General features: G+C 42.3%; 1 protein-coding gene across 1 annotated transcript; it reads left to right on the top strand.

Moving 5' to 3' along the window:
- Positions 1 to 11,473: 11,473 nt before the first annotated feature.
- On the top strand, positions 11,474 to 22,161 carry LOC121992695 (signal peptidase complex catalytic subunit SEC11A-like). The gene is made up of 8 exons (XM_042547216.1): positions 11,474 to 11,679; positions 11,869 to 11,981; positions 13,173 to 13,244; positions 13,541 to 13,576; positions 20,798 to 20,843; positions 21,135 to 21,222; positions 21,323 to 21,380; positions 21,931 to 22,161. The coding sequence occupies exons 1-8, from the start codon at positions 11,601 to 11,603 to the stop codon at positions 21,979 to 21,981; spliced, it is 543 nt and encodes a 180-aa protein (XP_042403150.1). The 5' UTR covers positions 11,474 to 11,600; the 3' UTR covers positions 21,982 to 22,161.
- The last annotated feature ends 1,112 nt before the right edge of the window (positions 22,162 to 23,273 follow it).

Genomic DNA, 23,273 nt, shown 5'->3' with positions numbered 1-23,273 from the left:
TCCTTTCCTTTATCTGCAGTAAGAGAAAATGCAATCTATAAGCAAAATTGCTTAGTAAGTGCTATCTAACTCACAAAATTCGAATATGCATGTACATATATCTATAACATAAACTAACTGAATGCTTACTGAAAACTACTCATGCTTATCTAATAGTAATGGAATCAAACAAGCTGAAATGCTAAACATGTAAAGCTGCTCATGCTCTTCTAATAGCAAATAACAGTAAGCTAATATAAATAACATGCTAGCATAAAAGAAAACTAAACTTGCTGATTTTAAAACAAAGTGAAACTTATTTCATTTGTTCTAAACTTATTCTTTTATTTCACTTGTTTAAAACTTATTCTTTTATTTCACTTGTTTAAAACTTATTCTTTTATTTCACTTGTTTAAAACTTATACTTTAATACTTCAAAATAATAATCAACTTTCTTCTTGGGCCCAAGCGTAGTACCAAAGCGCGCTCCCTAATAGAAACTGGGGTAGCGACCCACCAGTCCTATGAGGGTAAAGACCTCGGTCTTACCAGGGCCAAGACCTCGGAATTGGTCACCTGAATTTGTTTAACGACAACCTCGGAAGTCGGGTACTAGCCTCTTAAAAAAGTAAAATATTTGTTATCTTTTATTACTTCTAACATTTAATGCCTCGGCATTTTAATAAGCACCTTGTGTGCCAAAATCCCTAAAGTCTTGACTTTAGGATCTACTTAAGGCCTTGACCTTTTTCTTTCTTTCCTTTATCTTATACTTGTTAATACCTCTAATAAAAGAATGCTTCTTTAAAAATTGAAATGTTTAAACAAATTCTAACTTTGAAATGCATAAATAAAAATCTGCATACTATGCTAATCAAAATTCTACATACTATAATAATCAAGATTCTGCCTTCTATACTACACTATTTCTGCATACTATGCAAACATAAATTCTGCATTATAATACTTAATCAAACTACACTGTAATCTTTTTTTTTTAAACTGCACTATAAGTTCCACCAAAAATCTGCACTACAAGTTCCACCAAAAATCTGCACTATAAATTCCACCAAAAATCTGCACTACAAACTTAATTAAAATATGCACTATAAGCTTAATTAAAATCTGCACTATAAGCTTACATAAAAATCTGTATTATAAGCTTAATTAAAATCTGCACTATAGGCTTAATTAAAATCTGCACTATAAATTCCACCAAAAATCTGCACTACAAGTTCCACCAAAAATCTGCACTATAAACTTAATCAAAATCTGCACTACAAGCTTAATTAAAATCTGCACTATAAGCTTAATTAAAATCTGCATTATAAGCTTAATTAAAATCTACACTATAAGCCTACATAAAAAATCTGAATTTCTAATTACAAGGGGAAAACAAATCTTGGATCTACTCTAAATTCCCAAGCAACCACAATCCTTTACAGCATATTCCGAAAACTAAAATAACACACTAAATCAAAGCTCGAAACTACCATTACCGCAGGTGAGTAACACTTACCTTAGTGTTCTTGGACTCACAACCGAACAAGAAGGGCTTCTAGGACCTTGGCCGGCCGCTGGAGACGATGCCCTAACTCCCTTTTGTTTTCTACCCGAGCTCCGCCGTCGCACGCAGAAGAGAAGGAGAGAATGGTTTAGGTCACGTGAAAATAGAACATCAACTTATCCCTTTTTATAACTCAATATTTCTGTTAACTCCTTAAATAAATATTTCTATCATTTTTAAACAGAACCGCCCGCTTGGGCACTTGGTCAGCCGGATCCGCTTAAGGTTCGGGTCGGGTTGGAGGTTGCGGGTTCGAATCTCGGCTGCATCCCTTTTATTCCTATTTATTTTCTGTTTTCCTATTAACTATTACTCAAATAAATTTCATTCCCCTTTTTAATCGGCAACGCTCGTTGGGACACTTGGTCAGCCGCGATTTGCTAAATCTTGACCGGGTCAGTGGTCGCGGGTTCGATTCCTCAGCTGCCCCTTTTATTCCCATTTATTTTCTATTTCCTATTAACTATTACTTAAATATATTTCATTCCCCTTTTTAATTGGCAACGATCGCTGGGACACTTGGTCAGCCGCGTTTTGCTAAATCTTGACCGGGTTAAAGGTCGCGGGTTCGAATCTCGGCTTGGATATTATTTTTGTCAAAACTTCTTTCGTTTAGTAAAAATACCAAACGCCCTCCAAAAATTGCGTAAAAATACTTTAAAAATCTCTAGAATTTTTCTAAAGCATTTCTAAATATTTTTACGTACTATTAGGACTCGTAATGAGGAATTTTGGGTCGTTACAGACGACTGAGCAACCATGGTAACCAGAATACCCTGCTCTATCTGTCCCTGCTCCTCAAGGCCCAACTCGGAAAAACCCTGAATCAAGTTCGTGACTAAAATTCGGTGGCATGCTAAAGTCCCTCTGGACTTTCGACTAAGTGCATCGACAACCACATTAGTTTTCCCCGGGTGGTAGCTAATGGTACAAGAGCTCTGTCCAATGCCTTTATGTAAGACGAATTACCAAAATCGGCAATCTTTACTTGCAGATGTCCATCCAGTCCCTGGACAAACTGAAGCATACGAGACCTGTCCTCAACAACCAACTCTGGACAAAATCTGGCCAACCGATTGAATTCGACATTGTATTCTGTCACCGTGCGATTGTTCTACCGAAGACTCAAAAAATCCTGACGGCGTGTCATCTGATATGACCGTGGAAAGTACTGGCTCTTAAAAGCCTCTCTAAATCTCACCCAGGTGATGTGCTGCTCGCCTATAATCGAGCGATGCATGTCCCACCAGATATCAACCTCGTCCCGTAAATGAAAGGCAGTCAGCTCTGCCTTCTCCCACTCGGAGCAAGTCATATAGAAGAAAGTCAACTCTATAGTTTCTATCCAAGACTAAGCTACGCTCGGATCAGTCTCCCCGCGGAATAGTGTGAATTGACTTTTCATCGACTCTGCCAAAGTTGGGATCCGGGCTCATGCCGCAATCATATTAGTAGGTTGAGTAGGGATCACCGCGGGAACTAGCGGAACCACTGGAGCTGGTACCACAAGTGGTACCGCTGGATAGGCTGGGGGAGGTACCCCTGGTGCTGCTGCATAAGCCGAGGCAAGTACAGGTGGTGGCGCTGTAGGCTTAATATAAACAGGAGCGGCTGGAGGTACGGTAGGTGGTGGTACCGAGTACGCCGTAGGCACGACTAGGGGAGGTGCCGGATACGTCGTAGCAGGCACAGGTGGCGGTGGTGTGGGGTACGCAGTAGACGCGACTGGAGGAGGTGCTGGGTACGCATGTGGTACTGCTGGTGGTACAGTGAATACTGTAGGGGTGGGTAACTCTGGAGAAGGGACCGTCGGAATCCGAGAGCTTGACGCGCCCGTAGTACCATGAGGAGTCTGTCCCTGCCCGATAGGCTTGGAGAGGATTGGAGTGGAAAGGGTGAAGAGATTTGGTCTCTGAGGTAAATTAGCTCCACGATACATTGAGTCTTTCCATATCTTGGAGAGGATTGGAGCGGTAGCTTACCGTCGGCGTTACCACCGGCTCTGGCAGGCGTTCATGATGTATTTCATGTGTCCATGCTGAGGAGATATGTGCCCGACCCCGCACACATTTTGTCAGATATATCAGTTCCCATTCAACCTGACGTTACCTACGAGGAGGTTCCGGTATGGATTCTGAACCACAAAGAGCGTCAGCTGCGGAACAAGACTATTTGACTGGTTAAAGTCAGATGACAGTATCATTCTGACGAGGAGGCTACTTGGGAGCTCGAGGATACGATCCGAGCTCGATACCCCCATCTTTTTACATGAGGTATATGGGTTAATTTCCGTTCAGCATTTATACTAGCTATCTATTGTTAGTACTTGCTGATGGTAAATAACGAAAATTTGGGGATCAAATTTTTATTAGTGGGGGAGAATGTAAAATACGACACCGAAATAATAATAAAATAATAAGATTATTTGAGGAATAACCTTAATGAAATTTTTAGAAATTTTTAAAAAATTTCTGGGATTTAATCGGAGCTCGTATGACGTATGTTAAGGGGATAAATTATTGGGCCAGGGGAAAACTTGTTTAAGCTACCCTATTTAAACGAGGAAATGTTTAATATCTTTAAATATTTTATTTCTTTTCTTTTTCTTCTCACGCCATGCACTAGCCTTCATCGCCTGATTCCCCTTCCTCTTCCTTCTCCCCTCTCGCGTGATGTCGAGCCACAGCCGCCCCAACCCGACGTTGATGACCTCTTCATCTTCCCCAACCGGCGTTGCTTCGTTTCCTCTTCTCCCTCATGACACAACTTGTCGGCCAAGGGAGATCGGGCACTTTTGTTCCCTGTTCTCCCTATTTCCTTCTCTCCCGATTCCTCTCCATCTTCCTCGTGTCTTCCTCGCCACCTTCAGCCACAGCCTGAGCGAGAGTGCCCTAGGTGTCGCCCTCTCCCATTGCATCGCTTCGCCGCCGCACGGAGCAGCGTTGACGCCCCTACAGCTGAGCACCGGTACCAATCTATCACCAACTGATTTCCTCTTCGTCGAGCCCTAGTTTTGATTCACTGATCCTCCCTTCCCTTCGTGCTACCATCGACCCCCATGGCTAATGCTTGATCGCCGCTGAGCACCATCTGAGGGACAACTCGTTGACCCTTTTTTTTTGATCCAGCTGACTGTTGCTGATCTACCGACGCTAGCATTTCAGGCACGAGCAAGGAGTATCTGTGCTCTGTCCAGTTTGGTGAGGAGGATCACTATCGGAGCAGTGTTTCCTTTGTGGAATTAAAGAGGAGAACACAAACTCCTCATAGCTACGGATCTGTTTTGGGGTAAGGCTGTGAATTGATCTTGTTTTCCATTATAGGGGTAATTGATAGATTTTATTTGATTGGGTGGTTAGGTTAGTAGCTGATGGAGGTATGGGCAGCAGTAGGCACCGTCAGTGATTGTCGGCTATGGGTTGCCCTCTAATCATGAGCTACTAGTGCATCTAGATTGGGTGAGTATTAAGGTTAATTTCAGTTCTACGATTTGATTAGTCTGATGAATACTAATCAATTGGATGAATTAAGTTTGTTCGATTTATGCTAAGTTGACTTAGTAAATGAATTGCTACATGATGAATTAAGGAGTTGATAATATTGGGCTAAATATAATTCAATCAAGGAATTGATATTAGTGAGAGTTAATCACTGATCATATTTTGATTATGGCTTCCCTAAACAGGCTTGGGGATTTGATTTAGCTATTTAATTCATATATAATTAGCTAAATCTGCATATCATATGCCACAGGACCTTGATTTGAGACGAGCATCTCGATGTGGGATTTTCTTATACTATCTCCATTTTTGAGGTGGGTACCTTGACTTATCTCTTTTGATAATGTCATTTCGATATGCGTAATAGGTTATAGCCACTAGTAATAATTATGTTTATCTTTATTTTGGTATGTCACTACTTGATACCTATAGCATGTCTTTGTTTGTTATTATCTGTATGCATTTAGACTTATATTCTTTTGTTCTTACCATGTGTACTTATAAACATATAAGTAGTGACATACATTGTCTTACTGTGTACAAGACTAGTTACTAGACATATCTAGCATGTGTACCTAGTTTCATGATACTTAGATTCTTATTGGATTTCTTTACCTCTTGGTATATATTATGGAGGTGTTAGGATTTACATGCTTAGTGGCATGCATCATTTTGCATGATTGCATGCTGAGCGATTGTCGGTTCTATTATTGTTGAGCACATCGCTTCAGTTACATAGATCTACACACACAACCACTCATGGGTTAGTGGTATATCAGGCAGGGTGTGTTATAGCAGGTTGCCCTGTTAAGGGCTCCGCTGGCCCGCTCATGAGTAGTGGTGACGCAGCGTGGTAGCAAGACAAGGATCCATTCTCTGGATTGTCTCAGGGAGATGAGAACATTGAGCTCCCCCACTTATGATTTTGGGTAGGAGGATTGGTGTACTCCGACAGCATCCTGTCCACTCGGTCACTCAGGAGTAGTGATGGCAGAGTGCACAATTGTCATAGCCCTACCCACTCGGTCTCACGATCGCGTGTGAGATGACTGACTGCATTAGGGGTGACCAGGACATTTTGCATCATATGCATGGATTGCATTTATTGCTTGTGATTGCTGCATATTGGATGTTGCATTTCTGTGGTTACATATGATTGACATGCATACAGGAGACATGATGAGTTGGATCTGACAACCTTTATGTCAGGATAGGAGGCCCAGGTGAGTACAGTTTTTTCCTGTCTTTTCAGTTTTACATTTCCAACTATTGTCCAGGAGACTGTATGACATAATTATTATTATTCGATATATTGTACTATGCATGTCAGCTTGTTACCCGCTGAGTGTTGGACTCACACTATTAATATATTTTCTATTTCAGGTTGAAGCTGTCAAGAGGTTCCAGTCGTTAGTCCCCCACTAGGTGTCGAGATGGCTTTCTGGTTTCAAACTTTCTTTGTTTCCTTGTTTTGTTATGTCTACATACTTATGATGTGTAGTTCTTGTACTTATGGATTTTTATATCGTACTTCGGGTATAATGCCCATGTTTTCCATTGCGAAGGTTTTCCGTTGTGTTGTGTTTTCCTCGTTGTAGTGGAGTAGGTATTATTATAAACTGCCTGGTTGTGTAGTTAGTCGGAGGTTGATTTATTATTAACTGCGTGGATTGTTTTCTTATTGTATGGTATATGTTCCAGCCGTGTTGGTTGATGATTGTGAGCCCTGAGGACTTTGTAGTTAGGTCCCAAATTGTCACCCGTATAGGGGAGATGCTGTCGAAATTTTCTCTAGCAGGGACTCTCCCGGGGCGTGATAATAATAACGAAAACAATGCTAGCACACCAAGTTTTACTTGATCCGGAGCCTTCGTCGACTCCTACTCTAAGACTCGCACGTGAGAGTGCTTTCGTTGGACAATCCACTAATAGTTTGTAAGAAAGTTACACAATAAGTACAAGAACTATAAAATGAAGTTAAAGATAACAAGGAAATTAAAAATTGAGTCGCAGGTTGTCGGAGAAGCTTCACACCATCGTAGGAGCGTCTTTAGAGCATCGCGCAAGAAAGCAGTTGCAGAGAGAAATTATTGTGTTGTGCTCCTGGTGGAAGGCTACTTATATAGGCAATTCTGGGCACCTGGATCTCTTTCGGGTGCCTGGATCATGAAGTCAGCCATCCAATCAACGCGCTCCATGCTGGCGACAAGATTGATTTTGGGCATTCCGAGCGTCCAGACCGCTTCCGGGTGCCCGGACCGCTTCGGGCACTTGGATCCCTTCCAAGCTCCCGGACCAACTTTTCCAGCAGCCTTTATTTCCTACAAAATAAAGTTAGTCCGAGACAATAAAACTTATACTACCCTGCAAAACAAGTGTTAGTACAATTATAATCAAGATTAGTAATTAAATTGTCTCCTTGACCAGAATTTAGTCAAGATTTGAACTTAGATTTTCCAAATAGATCTATGTTGGATCGACACCTACTGTTCCCTCAACCGGGAAATGCATCCTCACTAAGTCACTCTCCTCCAATGACTTACCTTAACTTACCACTTTACCAGACATCCGGTCAGCCCGTCGACTTGTCTGGACTTCTTGCCAGATATCCAGCCGGCCCATTGACCAAGCTGGATTTCGTGTAAAATATTCGGTCAGCCCGTCGACTTATATGGACTTCATACCAGCTATCTGGTCGGCCTGTCAACCTAACTGGATTTCTTACCAGATATCCGGTTAGCCCATCGACCTATCTGGACTTCTCCTGCATACTTAGTTAAATCGTTATATCACATTAAAATCTAATTTAACTTACTTTGTCATTCATCAAAACCTGAGTTAGACCATTAGTGCAACCTACACCAATAGTAGTGTCCCTTTTTGTTGCATCCAAAGCACGTGACATTTGCCTTGTTGTTAGGAGTGGATTTGATCTTCTGCAGATCCTTTTTGGTGAAGTCTTTCTTCCTTCTAGTGAACATTTTTCTTACCAGGTTTACTAGATGTTATTCATCGTCTGAGTTTGGGTCAGACTCATCTTCTGATTCTAGTTTGGTTTTGGACTTTTCTTTGGGCGATCTTGCAATGAGAGCAATACCCTTCTCGGCTGGTTTAGCGTTAGTCTATTTATGCAATTCTAGTTCACAGAAAAGTTAATCTAATTTTAACTTAGATGGATTCCTCAAAATTTTGTAGACATCCACAATGAATGCCCATAATGCATTCCAGGAAATGCATTTAAATCATATCTTATTAGATCTCTGTTCTCCACCTAGTGACCAATTGTGTGGAACCCATTGAGGATGTCCTTGATCCTTGCGTACAATTGACTTGCAGTCTCTCCTTCATGCATTTTGAAATTAAATAGCCTATTTAAAATAGGTCTCTTTTAGTTAACTTTACGTCGTCGGTCTCTTCGTGTAGTTCTATGAGCTTGTCTCATAGCTCATTTGCGTTCTTGTGTGGTTCGACACGATTCAGCTCCTCCTTCGTTAGACCACATTGAATTGTGTTAAGGGCCTTGAAGTCGATCTGGACCTTCTTCTTCATCTACGGATTCTAATTTTCCAGATCAATTGAAGTTCCAGTGTTGTGGTCGACTGGTGCCTTGTATCCTTTGGTGACACTAAACCACTAGTCGAAATCAGTCTTCAGGTATATTTTTATTCGCCTCTTCCAGTAGGGGAAGTCGTCTCCTTTGAATAGCGGGGGACGAACGGTGTTAGATCCCTCGATTTAGACCATTAATTTTTTGAAATGAGAACTTAAGATAGATACCAAGACTTGGTCTTGGGGTAAATAGTATGGGAAAAAGATAGAAATTGTATAATTAAGCGATAGAAACTGAAAAATCGAAAAAGCAATGATCCCCCTGCTCGATCGATGGTTGCACCAATTCAGAGCTAACTTGACTCTGATACCACTTGTTGGATTGTAAGCACATGAGAGGGGGGAAGGGTGAATCACGTGTCCTTATTTTTTTTTAAACTTCTTTTTTTTTTGTTTTGAAAAGTGAGTGTGCAGTGGAATTAAAATATAGAAACAAAAAGTCAAAACACAAGTACACAAGCGGTTTATTTGGTTTGGAGCCTTTGACGACTCCTACTCCAAGACCCATGTCCCATAGACTTATCGATGGATAATTCACTAAAGACTTTTTCCGAACCCGTCGGAAGAGAGAATTGAGTACAAAAGAAACATGACAAGTGTAACACACTACACTTTCCTTTTCAGCAGAAATTAAGTACAAAATTTAAATTATCGTTGCCCAACACTTTTCGAGGATGATCAACTTAGGCTCGGTATTGGATGGCTCCTTAGCAATAGTCAAACATAGCAACATCGTAGTGGAGCAACAATGGGAAGTCGGAGCAGTCGGAACTTCTAACAGATGCGTAGAAGCTTGTAGAAGAGTTGATGATGAAGCCTTGGTCGAGCAACTCCTTTATAGAGTGTGGAAAGTGCCTTCCGTAGCGTTAAAGGAGCCTTAAATGCATAAAATCTGATCCCAAACAGTTAGCCCCTTATCGTCAATGAAGTTTGACTTTATTCGATGGAAGACGTCTTTCATGAACAGTACTCAAGGCGCCTACAAAGCTCTTGAAGGTGCCTCAGGTATTGTTCACTCGAGACACTTTGTGCTCCTTTTGTCTTGCAAAATATGTTAGTCCAATACTAAAATATCTAACTTGCAAAACAAAGTAGCACAGTACTAATAAGCGGTAATAATTAGTTCACGTCCTTCCAAAATCAGGAATTAGTCAAGGTCTCAGTTTAAGAATCCAAAATGGACCTAAACTTGACCAGCACCTAAAGTCTAAACTTGGACTCGTTCTTACAAGAACTCTCTCCTTCAGTGACTTACCTTCACTTACCAACTCGCAGTTAATTGACTAGCCTCTTAACCCACCAGGTCTTCACGCCCATTGTCATGTATGTAGACTCAACTAGACTTCAACCAACTATCAGCCCCCGCGGACCCAACCGAACTTCCCGCCAGATATCATATCTACCCTTTGACCTATCTGAGCTTCGTACTAATTATCGGGTCCTCGGACCTAGTTGAATTTCATTATGGTGTCAGGTCCCCTAGACTCGTCAATCCCTGCACGCTTGGTAAATGCATTAGATTACAAAAATATCTAACTTAACTTACTTATCATTCATCAAAACCTGAGTTAGACTATTTCTGCCACATAGGACTCTTGATCCATCTCATCAGCATGATTTGCCACCTCCCTAGGTTCTTTTTTTTTTTTTACCAGAAGAACCCTTCCCCTTCCTTTTCTTCTTTGCCATTTGAGAGAAAAACCAGCTGTACCTTGGGAAAGAAACTCACCGCCCAAGTTGTCCAATGAGAGAATCTTGCATTAGTTGTCTTGGACCAACTTGCTAGTGAGTGGGAAGCCTCCAAACCTCCCCCAACCACTTGGCAACACAGCAGTGGAAGGGAGGGGCAGCCCTTGACCAGAGGGGATGGCTGGCGCTGTTGAAGTTAATCGAAAATCATTGGAAAAGCAAAAAACAGTCAAAAATACAAATTGAAAGGAGATTGTTATATGGTTACTTACCTTAATGGTTAGGCCTCTAAACACCCTTAAGAAAGTCCCCTACAACCCATGGAGGACACCCACAGCAGTACGAAAACCCCCTTCCTACCAATGAAGTGGAAGAAAATAATCTCCGGCCATGATTGAGGGTTGCCTGCAAGCAAGAATCTCACCGGAGCACCAAGAAATATTAGAGAGAAGTTGGAGCTTCTCTCACTAATCTCCCGACCCTCACTTGTTTAACTGAGATCTTTCTCATTCATGCCACCCCTAATTGTCACGTTTGCCCGTCGATAATTTTGTCATCGGTACTTGAAATTTAGATCCAAGAGTAGATTTATACACCTCTTCATAAGAGCTATCTAGTACTATCCATTTTGCAAGATTTTCTTTCAATCTAGTTCAAACCTCTTGCTCTTTCATTTTTGTTTTTTTGTTATTTGTTTTAGGATTTAAAGTTTAGAATTTAGGGTTTATAAGTCCAAAACAGAAAAGAAAAAGTTCTAAGAAAAAAATATTAAATTAAAATAAAAAAATAATATTTGAAGTTTGAACACTAAAATGTTTTCTCGTTAAAAATAATCTTAAATTAAAATAAATAAAAATAAACTTTGTTCCCTAAAATAATAAAAAGGAAAGAAATAAATAATAATAGCTTTTATCTATTTTTTTAACAAATAAAAAAGAAATTATTTTTATTTTTTTAATAATTATATTATTTAATCGCCACGTGTACATCTAACTACGTATACAAATGGCATGATCTATCAAAATTTTACGAAAATTGTTTAAATTTAGGATACATCACCCCTGAAACGGTTCAGGGGTGATTTGATCCTGCTCTGGGCTGCACCATTCCGCAAACTATACAGGAGTGTTAAAATATTGGAAGAGGCGAATTGGGTTGACGGTGTGTCGCCGCAAGGCCTCAAGGAGAGAGAGAGAGAGAGGGAGAGAGCACGAAGCAGCAGCGAGGAAGCGAGTGAGGGAGAGTGAGAGAGGAAATGGGTTGGGTTGCAGACGGCGTGGAATCCATCCGATCTTTGCAGATCAGGCAGGTCCTCAACCAGATCGTTAGCCTCGGTTCGTTCGCCCTCTCATTTCTTAAGTCTTTGTATTTCCCTCGAGATGATGCCGATCACTAGGGTTCGCTCTCTCTTCGAATTTTGACATTTGGAAATTAAAGTGTGGTATTCTTTTTTTTTGTGTGTGTGGGATTGAAATTGGTTCGCCTCTCGATCCGATGCGTCGATTGGCGGTTGTTTCTTCCAGGTATGATTGTGACGTCGGCCCTCATCATATGGAAAGGCTTGATGTGTGTCACTGGAAGCGAGTCTCCCGTTGTGGTCGTTCTCTCAGGAAGCATGGAACCAGGATTCAAGAGGGTGAGTTCCTTTTAGTCACTGTGACTTTTTTGTTTAACCAAAAAAAATTTATTTCCATATTGAAATATTAATCTTTTGATGCAAGATGCTTAGTAGGGACTTTCTGATTAATCCGTTATATATATAATTTGCAATTTTTACATGAGTACAACAATGCATACTGGTGACTGGTAATAGTATGCTCAAATTGTTGTTACAGCTTCAAAATACACAAAAAAAAAAAGGCTTTGATATCATATTTGGTGTTGATTTTGATGGCAGAAAGTAGCAAACAGAAGGAACAAAGGCAATTCTGTTCTTATTTTGTCAAAGAGAGAACAAAAGCTATTGACACATTACCATGGATGGCTATAAAGTCAGACTATTGTACAAGTATCCAATGTGGATATAGATTTAGGGATTTGCCACCTTATTTCTCAATACATGTTCAACAGAGTGATATCAGTGTTGGATTTGAAATCTCAGACTTCAGTGTCCAAAAATAGGTAGGGAAGGGAGCGGTAGATGAGGAGTCCAAGTTTTAGAGATAACTAGATTAGATCTATGGTTATGCAAGTCATATAATCTCGATTCTCGACACTTGATCTTCTACACAACAATAAGTCATGCTAGACCCATCTATGTAGACTCAGCTACATGGATCTGAGTTCTCAACAAATTCTATGCACGATTATATGACTTGTAATGTATACATCTTTTAAATTAATCTTAATTGCATTAAATGGATTTTTTTTCTTTCTTTTGGATTCTATCTATCCTTGAATCTTGAAATCTAATCAAGCCTTTGATTTTAACTAGTTCCTTGCCATCCAATTTGTTAACCTCAAAGTCTATGTACCTGACTAGTATTCAAATGCTTTAAAGTGCTTAACCCAAATTGCTACCTCCCAATCTATCTTGGTTAATGAATTTGTTAACCTCACAAGGTAGGCCTTTGACTACTATTTAAGGAAAAAGAGTTTAATGCCAAAATAAGCTGAGTAGAAGACTAAATAAATAAATTTTAAGTAAATAATATTAGCTTAGGAATCCTCAAGCGTGTTCAATTATTGTTCTTTAGCTTATAATGGAAACCAGCTCCAGTTAAAAATTCCTATCTATGGCAAATTTAATTTATTTCATTTGTTTGCTGACATAATTGTCTTCTTAAACGTTCATAGCTTGGTTATGTTATTTTGTTTATTGTGACAGGGTGACATTCTATTCCTCCACATGAGTAAGGATCCCATTAGAGCTGGGGAAATTGTTGTATTCAATGTTGATGTAAGTGCTTCAATCGTGAATGTGGACATTACCATGGTCACTGTCATTCTGTATTCATTCATGCTAATTCTATAAAGATACATTGGCTGCATGATCTGCACATTCTGCAAATATCTATAACATTTTTCTAACTAAATGGGTTTCAGAAGATTGTTTCTGCTTTATTTTCTTTGTTCTTTAAGCATGTTCTAAATTTGGGTTGGCTTAATCTATTTTTGGTTATAGAGTACCTCTATGTTTGTTAATTTTGCTTAAAATTGATTCAATAGTATATCTAAGTTACATATACTTCTCAGGGACGGGAAATTCCAATTGTTCATCGTGTAATTAAGGTTAGTTTTCTTTCTCTGTTTATCATCTTTTGTTGGATATCAAGCTTTGAGAAATGCATTTGATTTCTCAATTTGGTTAAGGACAGTGCATAGTTTACTTGTCTTATCCACTATGTGAACATGTGACACTATCTACATAAATGTATCCCTTAATTGTTGGATTTTTCATGTATCATTACCTTTCAATATGAAACTTCTCTCCTATTATTATTATTATCATTTTTAATATTGATCCCATCCGGAAACTGAGTAGATGGACTGTCGGTGTTGTGGTTGGAATCTGGACCAAATCACCATGACCTGGAGGGGGAGGAGGGCGATGAGGTGTTTTCTAGGTTGGCTAAATCGCTGGACCCTAAAAAAAATCATGAAGAGGAGATCGAAATGCCAGAAGGTCTCCTGTCAACAATGGTGCCTGCAAGGCTACCAAAAGATAGGAAATTGTAGATGGAGCGTTAGATGGAGATCAGGCTACCCTGACCTTTCACTCAGACGCTCAAGTCAGTATCCGGCGAAGTATATGAAATAGATAAAAAGTACTATAATAAAAAGACTGAATGTAAAAGCATACTAGGCCCGCAAGAGAGGGCCAAAGGCGTTGACACGGAGTCGGAGGATAGCGCGAAGCCGGAGGACGGCGCGGAGTCGGAGGACGGCACGAAACCGGAGGACCAGAGAGGCCCGAAGGCCGAAACATAATAGCAGCGCGAAGACCGGAAATAGCAGCACGTAGGCCAGAACATGACAACGACATGAAGGCCAGAATATAGCAGCGACACACAGGCCGAAACACGATAACAGTGCGAAGGTCAGAAACAGCAGTGGCTCGCAGGCCGGAATACAGCGACACGTAGGCCAAAACACGACAGAGGCGCACAAGTCGAAAAGGCAGCGACACACAGGCCGGAGAGTCAACGATAGCCGCCGGATTGGTGCTGGGAACAATTGTAACAATTGTGAAGGCAAGGAGAGGCGCGGGGGCCGTAGTGGCTAGCGACGAATGGAGAAACGGAGGCGTCCGGTTGTGGCAGGAATGTGGCGGGCGGTGGCCGACTATCATGCGAAGGCAGCAGTCGGCTATGGCGCGAAGGCAGCGGTCGGCTATGGCACGAAGGCGGTGACTAGTTGTGACGCGAAGGCGATGGCCACGGAGTGCAATAGTGACACCCTCAGCGCTCGAGCGGGTCGAGGGTAGCTGCTGGTGGTCGTTGAAGGGCGGTTGTCGAAGTGCCCGCGAACTCAGAGGGAGAGGGAGGTGGCGCGTGTGCTGTCGGCGTGCCTCTGAGGAGGCGGCAGCGGTGCTGGGGGCATGCGAAGGTTGCAATTGGGCGTCCGTGCAGGTGTTGTGGTTGGTAGAGGCTGTGAGGTGGGGAGGAGATCCCAAGGGATCGACTCATGGGTGGCGTGATCGCAAGAGGAGATCTGGCAGAGCCAACTTCACCGAACCTACATGGTTGTTGGCAGAAGGGCATTTGAGAGGAGAGAGGAGGCGACATCAGTGTCTGGTCGGTGTGCGTGAGGGCCTCACTAAGGCATCGCTAAGAAGTGAAAAGCCCAAAATGCCCTCCTCTCCACGTGACTTCATCCACTGACCGCATCACAAGTCTCCTCTTCAAGTCTAGTCGAAGAAGGCGCAAGCCGACTGACTAGACAGTCTATCCTAAAGGCTGAATCACTCCTGGCTATAGAGTCAAATCGTTGGGCCCGTCGTATAATGTCGAGCAAGTACCCGTGGGAATGCTGAGCGAGCAACGAAAACGATGTCGATCGAGCAGCGATGGTCGTGCCGAGCAAGCGGTGAAAGACAATGCTCGGAGAGCGGCGACAAAATGCGAGTGTCGAGCGGGTGGCGATATGTGATGAGTATCGAGCGAGCCATGATATGCAAGTGCCGAGCAAGTGACGATATGATGAGTGTTGAGCGAGCGGAGATATATAATGAGTGCCGAGCGTGGGTGTCGACAGAGTGACGAGCGAGGCGAATGTTGACCGAGTGGCGAGTGTGGCGAGCGTCTTGGAGTGGCGAGTGAGGCAGGTGCCGACCAAGCGACAAGAAAGGCAGGTGCCGACAGAGCGGCGAGCCAGGTAGGTGCTGTGGAAGTCTGGCAGAACCGAGAAGTGTGCCCGTCCGATTGGCGGTAGCCAACCAAGAAGAAGTGGGGTGCAGAGCACGTGAGCCGAGCGAGAGGGGAGCCCATGTGTTGAATGCTAGTGGAGCCCGTGAGAAGCCCATGAGATCGAAGGGAGCAAAGCCTGTGAGATTGAAGGGCACAGAACTTGTGAGTCGAGTGGGCACGGAGCCGGTGAGCCAAACGCAAACGAGAGCGAGGCCCGTGAGTTGAGCAGACACGTAGCCTTTGAGTCAAATGCAAACGGGAGTAGAGCCTGTGAGTTAAGCGGACGCGGAGCTTGTAAGTCGAACTTGAACAGGAGCGGAGCCCATGAGTCGAACGCTAACCGGAGCAGAGCCCATGAGTCGAACGTGAATGTGAGAGGAGCCCGTGAGTCGAGCGGGCGCGGAGCTCGTGAGCCGAACATAGACAAGAGCGGAGCCCGTGAGTTGTGCTGGCGCGGAGCTCGTGAGCTTAGCGGGCGCGAAGCCTGTGAGCTAAGTGGGCGCGGAGCCCGTGAGATTGAAGGGAGCAGAGCCCATGAGTCGAAAGGAAACTAGAGCGGCGCCCGTGAGATGAGCAGGCACGGAACTCGTGAGTTGAACGAGAGCATAGCCCGTGAGCAGAGCAGGTGCGGAGCTCGTGAGTCGAACGCAAACGAGAGCGAAGCCCATGAGTCGAACGCGAACAGGAACGAAACTCGAGCCTGTGAGCTAAGCAGGTACGGAGCCCGAGTCAAACATGAATAGGAGCGAAGCCCATGAGTCAAACGTGAACAGGAGTGAAACCTGAGTCCGTGAGCTGAGCGGCGGAGCTCGTGAGTTGAACGCGAACGAGAGCGCAGCCCATAAATTGAATGCAAACCGGAGCGGAGCCTGTGAGCCGAGCGGGCATGGAGCCTGTGAGACACTCTGGTCCGAGACCAGTGACGATACTCCGGTCCGAAACGAGTGACAATAGTTTGGTCCGAGATCGGTGGCCATAGCTCATCTCCGAACGGGGGAGAGAAAGCTCTATCTCTCGACTCTCGAATGGCCACGAAGTTGGGGAGAGGACACAAAAGAAAAAAATAAGATACTGATTGGCTAAAGATCTGACTCGATCCCTAGACTCCAGAATGCCATGGAGTCAGAGATAGTGTCAATCCTTTGACTTCCAAATGCCCGCGAAGTCGGGGAGAGATAGTGTCGATCCCTCGACTCCCAAGTGCCCATGGAGTCGAAGAGAATAGTATGAGCCCTAGATGTCAAAGGGAGTGGAGGTCGTAGCAAAATAAGGGAGCAGAGCCAATAGCAGTAAGAGGGTGTAGAGCCTGTAGCTGTAAGAAGATGCAGAGCCCCATGGATGAAGGGTGCAGAGCCTATAGCATATCTGATTTGGGGAGTTGGGCCCCTAGTCCCTGATCAAAGAGTGAAGCTAGTCCCTGATCGGGGAGTTAGGTCCCTAGATCCTGATCGGAGAGTTGTACCGCTAGTCTCATATTGGGGAGTTGTGCCCCTAGTGCCGCATCGGAGAGTTGTGCTTCTAGTGTCACATCGGTGAGTTGTGCTCCTAATCTCGCATTGAGGATCTAGGGTCCTAGTCTCTAATCATGGAGCTAGGCCTTTACTCTATGATCGGGAAGTTGTAGCAGATCCTGTGGTCGTACGGGGGAATATAGTAGATCGGCTAAAGATCTGACTCGGTCCCTCGACTCCCAAATACCCATGGAGTGAGGGGAAAATATAATAGAATTAGAATCTAGCATCTGTGTCGACCGAGGATCTGGAGAATAAGGGTCTCGTCAAGATGAAGACCAGTAAGCTTCGAGCGCCCCGGTCAACCAAGAATGATGCATAAGAAATTCCATTTTTCCTTCTGCACTGTGATCAAGATGTGTTCGTTGAAAGCCTCTGGGATCATGGTGATGGCAGAGAATTTTCGAGCGTCGTCTGTCTTCACGTTCCAGATCAAGCGAAGATTCCTACAGACGACTTCAAATTTTGATCCCGTGTGGAAGCTGAGTAGATTGACTGTCGATGATGTGGCCAGAATGTGGACCAAGTCACCACAACCCGGGGAAGGGAGGGAGGGTGATGAGGTGTCTTCTAGGTTGATTGAGTCGTTGGACCCCCAAAAAAGATCAAAAAGAGGAGACTAAGTGCCAGAAAGTCTCCCGTCAACAATGGTGCTTGCAAGGCCACTAGAAGAAAAGAAATTGTAGATGGAGCGTTAGACGGAGACCGGGCTGCCTCGGCCTTCCACTTTGACACACAAGTCAGTATTCGACGAAGTATATGAAACAGATAAATAGTATTGTAATGAAAGACTGAATGTAAAAGCATGCTAGGCCCGCAAGAGTGGGCCAAAGGCCCTGACACGGAGCCGGAGGACGATGCGAAGCCGTAGGACGGCTCGGAGTCGGAGGACCGGAGAGATCTAGCGACCGAGACATAACCGCGGCTCGCAAGCCGAAACATAATAGCGGTGCGAAGGCTGAAAACAACGGCACATAGGCCGAAACATGACAGTGGCGTGAAGGTCGGAATATAGCAGTGACACACAAGCCGAAACACGACAATGGCGCGAAGTCCAGAAACAATAGTGGCTCGTAGGCTAGAACAAGTAGCATGTAGGCTGAAACACGACAGAGGCACACAGGTTGGAAAGGCAGCGACACAAGCTGGAAAGTCAATGACAGCTGCTGAATTGGTGCGAGGAACCGTTATAACGATTGTGAGGGCAAGAAGAGGTGCGGGGCCCATAGTGGCCATCGACGAACAAAGAAACGGAGGCAGCGCCCGGTTGAGGTGGCGGTGTGGCGGCTGGCTATGGCGCGAAGGTGGCGACTGATCGACTATGGTGCACCGTGGAGTGCGATGGTGACGCCCTCGGCGCTGGAGCAGGTCAAGGGTAGCCGGCGGCGGTCGTTGAAGGGCGGCTATTGGAGTGCCGACGAACTCAGAGGGAGAGGGAGGCGGCGCATGCGCTGTTAGCGTGCCTTTTAGGAGGCAACAGCCTTGTTGGGGGGCCACCCGAAGGTTGCGATGGGGCGTCCTTGTGGTGTTGTGGTCGGCACAGGCTGCGAGCTAGGGTGTAGGAGATCCAATGGGATCGACTCATGGGCAGCGTGATCACGAGAGGGATTCGACAAAGCTAGCTTCGCTGGAATTGTGTGATCGCTAGCGGAAGAGCATCTAAGAGGAGAGAGGAGAAGAGGCAATGTCAGTTAGCATCGCCCGCCACCGAGCCCCTAAGACCAAGCCCTCCAAAACCCTCAAAAGGGAAAAGAAGTGAAAAGTCAAAATGCCCTCTCCTCCACGTGACTTCATCCACTCACCGCATAAAAAATAATAAAAAAAAGATCAGTCCGGTGCACGAAGCTCCTGTCATGCGAAGTCTTGAGGAAGGATCCATTGTACACAGCCTTATCTTACTTTTTGCAAGAGGGATTCGAACCCGTGACCTTTTGGTCACATGGCAAGAACTTTACTGTTGCGTCATGGCTTCCCTTCTCACCGCATAAAAAAAATATAGAGTGAAAAATCAAAATGCCCTCCTCTCCACGTGGCTTCATCCACTCATCGCATAAGATATATATATATATATATATATTTAATAATGTACTTGTAAGTTACTTTTAAATCTCTTATTGTTGTCAAGTGAATGGCATACCCTCAAGTAATAACTCTAGGTCATATGCCATGCCATCACACTTAATATATGTCATGGCGCATGTGCTGTCGGCGTGCCTGTTAGGAGGCGGCAACCCTGATGGGGGCCACCCGAAGGTTGCGATGGGGCGTCCTTGTGGGTGTTGTGGTCGGCACAGGCTCCGAGGTGGGGAGTAGGAGATCCGATGGGATCGGTTCACGGGCAGCGGGATCACGAGAGGGATTCGACGGAGCCAGCTTCATCGGAACTGTGTGGTCGCTGGTGGAAGAGCATTTGAGAGAGGCAATGTCAGTGTCAGCATCGCCAGCCACCAAGCCCTTAAGACCAAGCCCCCCAAAACCCTCAAAAGGGAAAAGAAGTGAAAAGCCAAAATGTCCTCCCCTCCACGTGACTTCATTCACTCATCGCATAAAAAATATAGAGTGAAAAACCAAAATGCCCTCCCCTCCACATGGGTTCATCCACTCACCGCATAATATATATATATATATATATAAAAAGATCCCACGCAGTGGGATAAGACTTTGGTTGTTTATTTTTAAACTGTTTGTATATATATTTTTTAATAATGTGCTTATCAAGTTACTTTTAAATCTCTTATTGTTGTCAAGTGAATGGCATACCTTCAAGCAATATAACTCTAGGTCATATGCCATGCCATCACACTTAATATGCTCCCTCTGCCATCCTTTTGTTGTTTTTTATTTAAATCATCATGATATTGCATACGATTTTGATGTAAATTGTATTAGTTGCGGAACTAGTGCTTTGTCACATCCTCTGAAATTGTTAGGAATTCAAATAAGATAAGTATATATTTGCTATTAGATGTCGGTAGTTCTGTTAAGATTTTGAAAGTATAATCTTTTTAGCAAATAATCCTCACCTAACATACACTAAATAAAGTCGGTTTTTCACATGTTAGTCTATAGGGAGGTCTATTAATAATAAAAATTATGTACATCAAACCTTTTCATAATAGCCTAAGCTTTTAGTATAAATGCTCACCAAACTTGATCAATTCGGGTGGATACTGGGAAGAAAAAAAGAGAAGAATTGATGAAAAGATACCAGCCATCAACTAAGATTTACGATTTTAATCCATTTAAGTGCTAGTTATCGTGGACAATCAGCTCTAATTGTGGAAAATCCAGTCAGCCAAAATGATTCAGAATCACCAAAACTAAACCACTAAAAATATGGTTAGTCGCGAGTAAACTAGATCTTGTTACCTGAATGATATGTATTCATCTGCACTTGCTATGACATTAATTTAACAGAACAATATCAAGAAATTTGTTACCTGTCATTATAGTTGTATGACAATCTTTCTGGTGAAATATTTAATATCATCCTGGAGTTTTCACGTGCCTAAGCCTTTATCATTACTTTATTCAATAGTAGTATGGATTTAATTACTGAATGTTGTTGTGATCTATTGTTTGCCCATACTCAGGTCCACGAGAGAGAGGACAGTGGAGAAATTGATATTCTGACTAAAGGTATTGATTTTTCAAACTCGAGTACCCAATAATTTACATCTGCAAGTTGACAGTACGTTCTTCACTTTCTCTTAATTTATTTCTTCATTTGTAGAAAGTGAGTTTAGTCAACCAGTTTCAGTTTCCTGTGACATAAGCTAAACATGCTTTTTTCTATTCTCAACATATATATTTTTATTATTTTTTAAAAGGCCATTTGACCTCCAGAGGCAACATTTATAGATACATCCATATATTTGCATCGGACCATTCAGGAGTGTAAAATTAAATAAATTTCGATGTAACTTTCAGGGGATAATAACTTTGGTGATGATAGACTTCTCTATGCTCATGGACAGCTTTGGCTCCAGCAACATCACATTATGGGTCGAGCTGTAGGGTGAGACTCATTTTGCTATGGTTTTTGTTATACTCTTGGACTTTTATACCCTTGAACTTTGTTTAATTGCTATGTTCATTGATATTTTCATTCTCAACAGGTTTTTACCCTACGTTGGTTGGGTGACAATCATCATGACTGAAAAGCCAATAATTAAGGTACGACTTTTAGTGGACATCTGTATTTTGTATTTCAATGTTTTGAAACTCCTGCCTGCACTCATGGATGATATGAACATAGCAAATGTTAACATAGTGGCTGCCCTGGACCTTCATGATACATTTTGCATTTCCAATTAATCATCATCAAATCATGTTCGTGGATCCTATTCCAATTAATCACCATCAGATCATGTTCGTGGATCCTATCCCTTTGTTGGCTAAAAATATTCACAGTTATATCACTAATAATAATAGATTAATTTAATCACTTTTTATTGGATTGACCATTAATCCAACTCTTAACTCTCTGGGAAGAAACTTGGGTGAAGGATGTCTTATATGATGACACTTGTTCATTAGTTTTTTTTTTAAACCAGTTTTGTAGACTTATTGATCTTTAGGTGCAACAGTTTAGTAGATGCTAGTATCCTAATTTGATCGTTAAAATAATATTGCACTTTAAAATTGATGCATGAGAAGTGTGAAGAAAATTAAAATATCTGTTCACGGTCCTTGAATTGTGACTTCTTCCTGTGGATTCCTGCAGTACTTGCTGATTGGCGCACTGGGATTGCTGGTCATAACCTCCAAGGAGTAGAGTAGGGTTGCCAATCTCTTTAAAATATTTCACTTGAGATTTGTCCAAGGCAGGTTCATGTGTCGAGAAAATGTTAGCAATTAGCCTTTTGTTGTTACCCTAATGAAATGTGCTGAATTTTAATCTTCATCAGTCATTTTGAAATGCTAATTCATAATATAATGTTTGCAATTTGTTTGATTTTGGATTAGTAATTATGATTGAACAAACAAAGTGGTGAATTCAAATGAATTGGACAACCCTGGGAGATGAAACCATATTTTTTTATCAAGAGGTGGAATGAAACTTTTGATAAATTTTAAAGTCGATATTTTGTTTCTGTTACCAGCTAATATTTAAAAATTCATTTTATTGATCATTGGAAGAACATAGATGGAGGAGGTGAAATGAAAGATTTGGAGACTGTGATTAGAAGAATTTTACGTGATTATTTTTTGATAAACTACAGGGAAAACGTAAAGCAATTGCAATTACGTGAAACGTGCAAACATTGCAGTTGTTATTTAATTGAGAGGGCACTTCAAAAGCTTTTTCTAAAAGGCTAATTATACTCGTATATATTTAAGTGCGAAGACAAATTTTAAATCTAAACCCATCTCGTCTAATTGGAGTAGTTGGCGCACACACTTTTTAAGCATTTAATTACATTAATATTTAATATCATCGATTGATAATTAGTTTATAGAAAACAATTAACTAACAAAGAAGATCAGAATAAATCACGGAGGATACATTTTCATATAATATAATAAAAATAAAATTAAAGAGATCATTAAAATATTAAATATTATTGAATAAATATTACATATTACAATTATTTAAAACTATATAATTACAATTTAACGGCTGAAGATAAATTTGAACAGGATAAAAAAAGGACACGAATGGACCTCATGCTACCGGTAGGAGATCTACATCCAGATTTTCACGAACACAATTTATTCCATCACTCATGAATACCGCAATCATCATTAACCTAATGGTACTGTAATCATTAGAGGATTCAGTTCCAAATCCAATAACTCTAGCAATCAAAAAAGTTGATTATTGTTTAATCAAATATTCTTTAGGAGCCATTTTGGACCAGTTTGGATCAAAATTGAAAGGATTAACCTAATAATAAGCGAATAGTTGACCGCCCCCACTCTTGATCATTTACAGTTTAATGATTCCTCCAAAATAGTTAGGCAGGGCAGGGGTTGCAATTAGTAGATGCTAGGGAAGTGTCAGATGATAGGTGCTCGGCTAGAGCGGGCCAACTAGTGCTTGGTTCTGGCATCGCGTTAGCCCAG

Source organism: Zingiber officinale, chromosome 6B (assembly GCF_018446385.1).
Source record: "Zingiber officinale cultivar Zhangliang chromosome 6B, Zo_v1.1, whole genome shotgun sequence".
NCBI lineage: Eukaryota > Viridiplantae > Streptophyta > Magnoliopsida > Zingiberales > Zingiberaceae > Zingiber > Zingiber officinale.
The sequence above is the reverse complement of the archived record's forward strand: the minus strand, read 5'-3'. Positions and strand labels throughout refer to the sequence as shown.